At 40.2% G+C, this 11051-nt stretch overlaps 1 protein-coding gene across 2 annotated transcripts in view; it reads right to left on the reverse strand.

Annotated features, from left to right (window-relative positions):
• wdr25 (WD repeat domain 25) overlaps window positions 1-11051 on the reverse strand; it is a 107875-nt gene that overhangs the window by 96424 nt on the left and 400 nt on the right. For both annotated transcript variants that reach the window (XM_072568506.1, XM_072568505.1), the window contains exon 2: window positions 8974-9767. In XM_072568506.1, the coding sequence (XP_072424607.1) occupies window positions 8974-9705 (732 nt within the window). In that variant the 5' untranslated portion in view covers window positions 9706-9767. The remainder of the gene's footprint in view (window positions 1-8973; window positions 9768-11051) is intronic.

Raw genomic sequence — 11051 nt, forward strand, 5'->3', positions numbered from 1 at the left:
TACAGGCTGGTTGTTTGTAGGCTTCCCCAACAGCTTGATTTCATTCCTGCATGTTCCAAACAAAGTCACTCAATGTGCATGGCACCCTCTCAAATGAGCTTTTTTCAACTTTGGTCACTCATAAGCCTGGATCTCCCATAAGTCAGCAAGTATGTTTGATCCTTTTAAGGCTGCTTTAATGACATTGTTAAAGCATTTCCTCAGGGTCCCTGGAAGTCTCCAGCTGTGACTGAGTTCTGAGTATTGTTTCGCAAGTCTGGTGTCAGGCACACAAATGACATGTTCCACCAAGCAGAGCTGGTTTTGAGTGACTCTTGCTGGGCATGTTGGTCTGCTAGCAGATTTGGAGAATTTTGTGAAGGCACTGTTAGTAGCACCTCTCCAGCGCTTCGAAGTCCAACCATATAGGAGAGCAGAAATCACAATTGTCAAGTAAATCATGATTATGCTCTCGAGTTTAAGACTCTGGTCCCCAAATATTTCAGTTGGTCAAAGGCTGAGCTGACACACCTGAGGTGCAGTTGAATTTCATTGCTTATACCCAGTTTGTCAAAAGGAGGTTCCCAAAGTATACAACATGGACAATTTTCCAGGACTTTGTCACTGATTTTAGCCTAGAGAGGGAGGAGATGTTTCACTGAGTAGATTGGAAGATGACCTTGGTTTTCTGGGTCTGTAGTGAAGGGCCCATTTTCTCATATGCTTCAGAGAAAGGGTCAATATTTACCTGATGCTCAGGTAAGTCCAAGTCCAACCCCCAGAGTTGGTTGGCAATCAATTAGCTCAGTTGGCGAGATGACTAGCTTGCAATGCAGAGTGACATCAACAGCGTGTGTTCAATTCCCGCAGCAGATGAAGTTATCATGAAGGATTCTCCTTCTCAACCTCCCCTTCACTTGAGGAATTATGACCCTCAGGTTAAATTACCAGTTATTTCTCCCTGAGACAGCAACTCCAATAGTCCAATAGTGACCATTATTGATGACAAAGGCTCCTGCCATCCAACAATTATATGATTGACTCCTGGATAGTTAAACAGCTTGTGGATGCGAATACCTGGTTAGAAGCCAGCAGACATCCAAAAAGGAAGATGCTGTCCTACTCTCTGTAGTAAAAAGCATGTCAAGCCTAAGGAAAGCAGTTTATTTCCCCCACCAGTGGCTATAAGCTGTGGCTTTTTAACCAATAAAGCAGAGATCTCATAAGGGCGAACCAGCCACCTTCTGCCTACAGTAAGCAAGTGAAAAATCGAGGAGCAACAAATCCTCTTAAACCAAAAGAATCATCGCTGTAAACCTAGTGGGCAGGGATTAATGAACGCGTTCCTATTCTTTCCCTCCACCCATAAAACTCATAATTTTTGTATCTCTCTCTCTCTCTCTGTCTATATGTGTCTGTACAAGGACTTATATAAGCAGGTTAGAGAGTTCGATAGTAGCTTTATATGCCAATGGTTCATAATTGTTACTTGTAACTGGTATCTATTTATTTGTAATTAACAGTAATCCTAGTTAAGCACAGAAATTTGTTCTGTCCTTCCTATCAGCTTGGGTCTAAAAGACTGAAAATTGGAGAATTTTGCATATTTTATAAAATCATTAATTTTTTTGATGACTCCAGGAATAGTGGGGCTTGACTTGTGTATTACCTCAGAGAGGTGCAACACTTTGACAAAAATGCACAAGAAATACAAGACCCAAACATAAAGCTTTCATTGATTGAAAACCGGGACTACTACCAACTGGGAACAGCATGTTCCCCTCTAAGTCACTCACCATCCTGACATGGACCAACATCATTGTACCTTCACTGTTGAATGGGGTCAAAATCCGGGCATTCCCTCCTTTTTAGCTTCGTACAACATGGATTGTAGTAATTCAAGAAGCCAGTTCACCACACACTTTCTCCACAGCAATTAAGAATGGGCAAAAACTGCTGGCCGAGGCAGCCATGAATGAGTTTAAAAAATCTTCACCACACTCAAGGGAGAAGCAGCAGCCTGACTAGCACCTGAAGACAGTTGTATGTTATACAGAACAAATGACAGATAGAAAGAATGCAGGAGATTCAACAAGTATCATATATCCATCAGCATAATATAAATATAAATCTGAATCTCAATCATGCATGATAAGCACCACATTCTGTAAGAGTAATACTGTACAGACAAATTTCAACACCTCAACCCCAGCAATCAAATGCTTCAGCAACCATAAAAATTGCACCCACCCAGAAATAGAACAATATTCAACAAATCAAAGAAACATGATCAAAGCTAAGATTTATTATCAGATTTTTTTTAAAAAGTCCTCAATTTAATGATGATATATCTAAATATCAATGGCATTTTGTATGTACAATGTGGTGAGCAAGGGCACATTAATTATTTACAAATTAGTAAACAGAGCCACCTCGTGGCCATTATCTGCAATACTGTATGACTCAACCACCTGATGAAGGAGCAGCGCTCCGAAAGCTAGTGCTTCCAAATAAACCTGGTGGACTATAACCTGATGTTGTGTGATTTTAACTTAGTACTTGTTGACATCGACTAAATCAGAATGGGATACACCACACAGCAATTTAAAATGGTATATGTGGATAGAAAAGAGTAAAAGTGTGGACAGAAAGTGGACATTTGATGTATGACTTTCAACAACAAACACTGATGTGGGCAGCAAAGTATTAAATGCATATACATATAACAGGATTTTCAGGCTCACAGTAACAGTCACCTTGAAACTAATAGCAATTGCCTTAAAATACCCTCTGCTTCACTAAATTTAAAGAGGAAAATCTGCTGTCCTTCCCTCGTATGGTTGATATGTGACTTCAAATCCACAGCAATGTGATTGATTCTTAGGTACCCTCTATAACGACCCTAGCAAGCCACTCAGTTTAAAGCAATGAAGAATGGGTAGTAGTCCATCTACCCCACACTTTCCTGGAAGCTCTGCAATTGTGTTTTTCTTCAGGCACTTATCCAATCCCCTACTGAAAACCGTAATTCCATCTGCCTCCACAACGTGCTCAGGTAGGGCATTCTAGATCCTAAGCACTGACAGGATAGTGGTGTACTGCAAGGATGAGGAAAGGCTGAGGGACCTGAGGCTGTTTTTGTCAATCAGAGATGTGGATAGGGTGGACAATGAGAGACATTTTCCTCGGATGGTGATGGCTAGCACAAGAGGACATAGCTTTAAACTGAGAGGTGATACATATAGGACAGATGTCAGAAGTAATTTCTTTACTCGGGGAGGAGTAGGGGCACTGCCTGCAACAGTAGTGGACTCGCCAACTTTAACGGCATTTAAATGGTCATTGGATAAACATATGGATGAGTGTAGGATAGACAGATGGGCTTCAGATTGGTTCCAAAGGTTGGCGCAACATTGAAAACTGAAGGGCCTGTACTGCGCTGTAATGTTCTGTGTTCTATATATTCTATGAAATAATTTTCTTTGCGTGATGTTAATGTTAATGTACAACAGAAGCAAATCCAAAGAGATAATTTTGCATTAATTTCTCCATAAAATATAGTGGATTGAGAAATCACAAAAAAATTAAGATACTGCATCAATTAATTAAATGTAAGGGTATGGGTGGGTTGCGAGTCGGTGTGGACTAGTTGGGCTGAAGGGCCTGTTTCCACACTGTAATCTAATCTGGTTTAATTGTGTCCTCATTGCAATTTTATTCAACTAACTCGCCAACATTTCCTTACAAAATGTACAAAAGAAATTCAATGCCTTGAGTGTGCAAGACAGTGAACAGATGAACCATATAAGCTAGAAAGATCCCAAATTCAAGCATCAATCCTTGCTCAGTTATCCAATTCCAACCAGAGCAATAAGTGGCAGCAAAACAATTGGTTTCTGTTCTTCTAAGCCCGGGGAGAAGAAGTTAATCTGGCTCTTGTTGATCATGAGCATTGGAGGCTGAGGGGTGACCTTATAGAGATTTATAAAATCATGAGGGACATGGATAGGATAAATAGACAAGGTCTTTTCCCCATGTTGGGAGAGTGCAGAACTAGAGGGCATAGGTTTAGGGTGAGAGGGAAAAGATATAAAAGGGACCTAAAGGGCAGTGTTTTCATACAGATGGTGGTGTGTGTATGGAATGAGCTGCCAGAGGAAGTGGTGGAGGCTGGGACGATTACAACATTTAAAAGGCATCTGCATGGGTAGGAAGGGTTTAGAGGGATATGCGCCAAGTGCTGGCAAATGGGACTAGATTTATTTAGGATATCTGGTCGGCATGGACAAGTTGGAGCAAAGGGTCTGTTTCTGTGCTGTACATCTCTATGACTCTAAATAGTAGATACCACAGGATACTAACTCCCATAAGCATCACAGACATCAAAATATTTGTAAACAATCCTGTATCACAGCTTTAAATTAAGGCACTGGAGAACAATGCAAAACATAAACCATTACTGCATGGTGAAATAACTCCACAGAGGCTGATATAATCCATTACCAAGACACCCTTTATTTATACACGGAAAGTCCTTGACTACGGTACAATCTCGTCAGAGGCAAATTGCAGAGTGTCAGGATGTCTGACACTCCTGTTTTTTTTCCTTCTTCTCTTTCCAATGCATTGACTGTGGGCCAGCTAGTTCAGAATCAGTCCCCTCCTCTGACACAATCAAGGAGAGTCCTTGACACTGATGCAGCTCCCTCAGAGCCAGCTCTCAGATTGAACAGAATCTCTGATGCTCCTGTTAATTTTTTATTTTCATTATCCCCACACTACTGGCTAACTGCAGCAGTGCTTATTTTTCCCCCACACCCATGTTTGTGTGTGCAGGTGTGGGAGACACTCTTATTTTTGGCTTGGAATCAGTCCCTGAGCTGAGGAGATTCTGAATCCTCTGTTTTTTTTGGGCACTCCTTTTTTTTTTCTTTTTTGTTTTACCCCCACACTACCGCCTAACTGCAGTAGTGCTTATTTTTTCCCCAGCACCCATATTGTGTGTGTGCAGGGAGACACTCCTGTTTTTTTTACTCCCTGACACTGATCCAGCTCCCTCAGAGCCAGCCCTCAGAGTGAACAGGATGTCTGACAATCCTGTTCTTTTTTTTTCATTTACTCCCACACTACCACCTAACTGCGGTAGTGCTTACTTTCCCCAGCACCCATGTTGTATGCGTGCAGGTATGGGAGACATTCCTGTTTTTAACTGTCAACTTGAGTTCCCTGATTGGACCAGGTTAACAGCCCCAGTCAGGGAACTCCTATTCTATGATGTCCACCTGGCTGATCTCATTACAATCACTACAGATGGCACAACTGAAAAGGAAGGCATACAGTTCATATTAATGGCACCATTAAAACCCATCAAATCATGTAACATTACTTTATGATTGCATCATATTACCTACTTTCAGCTATCTCCTTTTTTTACGTTCAGGTATTCATTAGGTTATTTCTATATGAGGAACGAAAAGCAAGTGTACAGATCATGCTTAATGTGATTTAGTCACAATTTTCTTTCTTTTTCTGAATTTTATAGTGTGTCCCAGAATTACCTCAATTTGAAAACAATCCAAAACTAATTCTATTTCAGTGACTGGACAATTTGATGTATTTCCTCCCCTTTATAAGATTTAGTCTATTTATTTACATCATCAGAGCTCTGTAATTAGAATCAGAAATGTATTTTCTCTACAGAATAATAGATCATCACTCAAAGTCATTAAATGACCACACACTTGGCTTTTGTGTACTCTGGGAAAACATTTTTAACTATTGTGAGGAGGTCTTTCTTTAGTCATGTAATTAATAGGTACATGGAAAGCAGCAGTGCACCACAATCATATACATAAAAGGTCTGTTTCAACTATCACATTGGTGAGCAAATACAAGACAATTAAGGTGCAATGCAATAATAAGAAAACAAAAATTTTTGATCAGTTAGCCTAATGTTAATCAATAGGAGAACACAAAATTCTATTATTCAGAACATAATAACAGAGGAAACATAGGAAATCATAATGGGCTTTGGCAGTGCCACCACAGTTTATGAATAGGAAACCATGTTTGACAATTGTACTGTAGTTCTTTCAGGGTGTCACTGATGGAGGAGTTAAGAGTGAAACCGGTGGATGTAATATGTTAAGATTTTCGAAGAGCATTTGAGAAGACGCGGTACAAGTGATAATTACATAATATTGCTCATTAAAGGGGATGATATGGTTGAGGTTTCTGAACTGACCAAAATTAGAAAAGGAAGAAATTAGTTATTTTCAGGTTATGCTGTCGCTGTGAGGGCTCAAGTATTGTGTACAGTTTTGCTCTCCTTACTTGAGAAATGATGTACTGGCACTGGAGGAGGTGCAAAGGAGGTTCACAGGGTTGATTCTGGAGTTGAAAGAGTTGGCTTATGAGGAGAGATTGAGCAGACTGTGACTATACTCATTGGAGTCATGATTTGGAGATGCCAGTATTGGACTGGGGTGTACAAAGTTAAAAATCACACAACACCAGGTTATAGTCCAACCTGGTGTTGTGTGATTTTTAACTTTATACTCATTGGAGTTTGAGAGGGATCTTACAAACATATAAAATTATGCTGAGAATAAACAAGACAAAAGTAGGGAGGTTATTTTCATTGGAGTGTGAAACGTTATTTAGGGGGCATTGTCTGAAAATAAGGGGGAGCAGATTTAGGACTGAGCTGAGGAGGAACTTCTTCTCCCAAAGGGTTGTGAACCTGTGGAATTCCCTGCCCTGTGAAGCAGTTGACGCCACCTCACTGAATGTTTTTAAGGCAAAGGTTCCACCTTTTGGAACGTGAAGGAATTAAGATTTATGGTGAGCAGGCTGGAGAGTGGAGCTGAGTGCATGAAAAGATCAGCCATGGGGCCAGATGACCTACTCCTATTTCTTATGTTCTTATCAACAATGATCTGATTGAAAGGTGGGACAGATTCGAGGAAGTGATTGACCTACTCATTTAGTTCAGTTAGCTGGGTAGCAGGATTACAAAGCAGAGTAATGCCAATATCATGGGTTCAATTCCTGCGCCAGCTGAGGTTACTGTGAAGAGCTCTCCTTCTCAACCTCTCCCCTTACCTGAGGCATTAAGACCCTCAGGTTAAAACACCACCAGTCATCTGGTATGGTAGGTCTATGGTAACTTGTATCCTTTTTTTCACATTTCCTACGTTCCTTTGTTCAGATCGTATGATCTTTTGACAGTTTTTTTGGAATTTCAAAAATAAAGTCACTTGCAAAGACAGCCCAAAAGCACCAAAATGTGTTTCAGGACATTTCATTGTAAGATAAGAGAATGTACATTAGGAAAGATATACTTTTGAAAGATATATTTCCAAATGTATCAGATGCAATTCAGCCAAAATGGATTTGAACAAAATTAATCACCTTAGAGTACAAACTTATAAAGTCATACAGCACAGAAACAGACCCTTCGGTCCAACCAGTCCATGCTGTTCATAAACCCAAAGAAAACTAGTCTCACCTGCCTGCCCCTGCCCCATATCCCTCCAAACCTTTCCTATTCATGTTCTTATCTTATGTTTTTAAACACTGTGTTTGTGCCCACATCCACCAAGTCCTCAGGAACCTCATTCCACACGTGAACCATCCTCTGTATAAAGGATTTGCTTCTCATTTTTTAAAAAATCTCTCTCCTCTCACCTTAAAAATGTGCCCCCAGTCTGAAAGTCCTCCATCCTAGGGAAAACACTACTACTAACCATATCTATGCCTCTCGTGATTTTATAAGCTTCTATAAGGACATACCTCAACCTCCCATGCTCCAGTGAAAGAAATCCCAGCTTATCCAGCCTGTCTTTGTAACTCAAACCTTCCATATTCAGCTATATCCTGGTAAATCTCTTCTGAACCCTCTCCAGCTAAATAAAATCCTTCCTATAACTGGGCCACCAGAACTGGACACATTACTTCAGAAGAAGCCTGGACAACCTCAACATAATGTCCCAACTCCAGTACTCAAAGGACAGAGCAATGAAGGTAAGCATTCCAAACGCCTTTTTACCCACCCTGTCTGCATGTGATGCAAACTTCAAAGAATTAAATTCCTGAACCCCTCGATTGCTCTGTTCTACAAAACTACCCAAGGCCCTACCATGTTTGTTGAACCAAAATGCAATGTCTTGCATTTATCCAAATTGAACTCCATTTGCCATTTTCAAGCCATTGACCCATTTGATCAAAATCCCTTTGTAATCTTAGAAAGCCTTCTTCACTGTCTACTATACAACTAATTTTGGTGTCGTTCACAAACTTACTAACTATGCCTTCTTCATTCTCATCAAAATCATTTACATAAATGACAAACAAGAGAACCGAGAATCAATTCCTGTGGAATAATGTTGGTGACAGGTTTTTAGTCTGAAAAACAACCCTCCAGAACCACTCTCTATCTCCTGCCGTTAAGCCAATAGTCAAGCATTTTCATGTGATAGTGAACCCAAGTGATCCAAATATCTTCCAGTTTACCTGCTGTACCAATCTGCTGCTGGAATCTCAAAGAAGAAAGCGAGACAATGTTTTTTAGGCTACTTTCCAATATTTTGATATTCCCATCACATTACTCTATTTTAAAATAGAATTGAGGACTGGATAGCCTACAATCAGCCCAGGAAATTACAGTTGATTAAGCTCTGGTAGTGCATTATGGGGTAAAACCCCAAAATCCAGTATAACTCACTTTGTCGAATCTTAGAGGCAGTGTCACAATAAAGCTTTCTTGAAGTAACTATGTCACAGATCAGTTAGAAGATAGTGTCTAATCTATTCTCAACACAATCTACCACAACACTCAAGTGCAGAGGAATTTCCCTTACTGCATTAGGATAGTATTTTCATTCGTCATATCAGCCACCACAATGTATTAAAGTTTATCTCAACAAAGATGATAAACTGGTTTCAAAATCTCAAGTTAAGCTACCATCTATTCTTGACAAAATGGAACCATACCTTTACAGACTTATCCATGGAAGCAGAGAGCAGTAAATGACTGTGTTTTTGCACAGGACACCAATGTATTGCAGTTACTGGTCCCTTGTGCTCAGAGATCTGAAAGACTAAGCATTTTGGAATATTTGTAACTTTGTATTGATTTTCTAGGTAAGGCTTAATGAAGTCTGAAATTCTGTTCAAATGACTTAACTGGTGTTCTTCTGTTGCAGTACAGTTTATCTCAGAGGTCAAAACTTCTGTGCTGTTTTTGAAGTCATTGCTTTTAGAAGTTACATCCTTTTGCCTTAGTCTTTTGGGTATGTAAGGTTTAATGTTTTGAGCAGATGCCGCTGATGTTTGAAATGCTCTCTTCTGAGCTGAGGGGACCATCTTTACAGGAATTCTGTCAGATTTCCACTTCAGATTCAATGTATTTTTGTGGTCCTTTCGAGGAAACTGAAAATATGGCTCCTCATTCAAAAACTGCTCTGGAGGTCTTGGAATTACACAAATATTTGTCTGTGTACAATTCTGTGTACTGTTCCATTTGCGTTCCGTATGTGCACATTCAGAAGATGCAACTTGTAATGCAAATTCACATCTAGTTGATTCCCATTCTGTGGTAGTTGGAAATGCAGATTGAAATTTTGAATGAACAAAATTATCTTCTCTCTGAAGAGAAATAACTTCATCACTTTCGTCATAATCTGTTTCTGAATCTGAAGACTCATAAGCAACCAGGGAATCCATATGGCAATTTGTAATGGATAGAATCTGCACTCCACTCCTGGCATTGAAGCTGTAGAAGTTTCCTGTAATTATAATACTTTTATTAGTTCAAAGAACGAAAACTGGTTTCTTAGACATTATGATGCATTTTTCTCTCCGTTTCTGAATCTAACATAGTGCCAGCATTTAATATTTATCCTCTTTTATCCTATGGCAGGTGATGTGGTGCAATACATGACATGGGGTTACATTGAAAGGAGAAGCAGCATTTTGGAAGCAGCTATTTTCATAATTCATCCTCTAAATACTCATTGAGTCCCTCTATTCCTGTGCCATTTTCCCATAATCCTTTCCCTTCAACTCTTGCACAGCTTGCTCATCTCTGAATTGTCTCCTTCTTACACTTTCACTCACCAGGCTCTAGTGCACCATATCATCTGAGGATGTCAAAGAGCTTTAAGCATGTCAGTGTTGGATGAGGCTATCAGAATGCTAATTACTAGCAGCGAGTAACTGATTCCCTGACCAGTACACCTCTCCGCTCAACTATTTACTTATTCATTCATGGAATGTGGGTGTCAGCAGCTGGCCAGCATTTATTGTCAGTTCCTAGTTGACCTTGAGAAGGCAGTGATGAGCTGCCTTCTTGAACAGCTACAGTCCATGTTCTGTAAGTTCACTTGCAATACCCTTAAGGAGGGAAATGGTGGTGTTCCCATGTATCTGCTACCCTTGTCCATTAAGATAGAAGTGGTTGTGGTTTTGTAAGGTGATATGAGAGGATCTTTAGTGAATTTTTAAAGTGCATCTTGTAGATGGTATACACTTCTGTAACTGGGTATTGGTGATAGGAAGTGGGTGCTTGTGGATATTGTGCCAATCAAGCAGGCTGCTTTGTCCTGGATGGGGTCAAGTTTCTTAAGTGGGGTTGGTGCTACACCCATCCAGGCAAGTGGGGAGTACTGCATTACAGTCCTGAATTGTGCCTTATAAATGAAGGACACGAGTTTGGAGAGTCAGGAGGTGAGTTACTTGCTTGCTCTGTACACCCTGTATTGATGTGATGAGTTTGGTTAACTTTCTGGTCAACGATAACCTTCAGGATGCTGATAGTAGGGGAATTCAGTAATGGAAACACCATTGGATATCAAGCAATGATGGTCAGATTGTCTCTCATTGGAGATAGTCATTGCCTGGCATTTGTGTGGCACAAAGGTTACTCGTCACTTGTCAGCTTATTGCATTCGAACCTGGACTGCTTCAGTATCTGAGGAGTCATGAATGGTGCTGAACATTGTGCAATCATTGGTGAACATCCCCAAACCTGACCTTATGATGGAGGGTCATTGATGAAACAGGAGCAGTGG

Source organism: Chiloscyllium punctatum, chromosome 4 (assembly GCF_047496795.1).
Source record: "Chiloscyllium punctatum isolate Juve2018m chromosome 4, sChiPun1.3, whole genome shotgun sequence".
Classification (NCBI taxonomy): domain Eukaryota; kingdom Metazoa; phylum Chordata; class Chondrichthyes; order Orectolobiformes; family Hemiscylliidae; genus Chiloscyllium; species Chiloscyllium punctatum.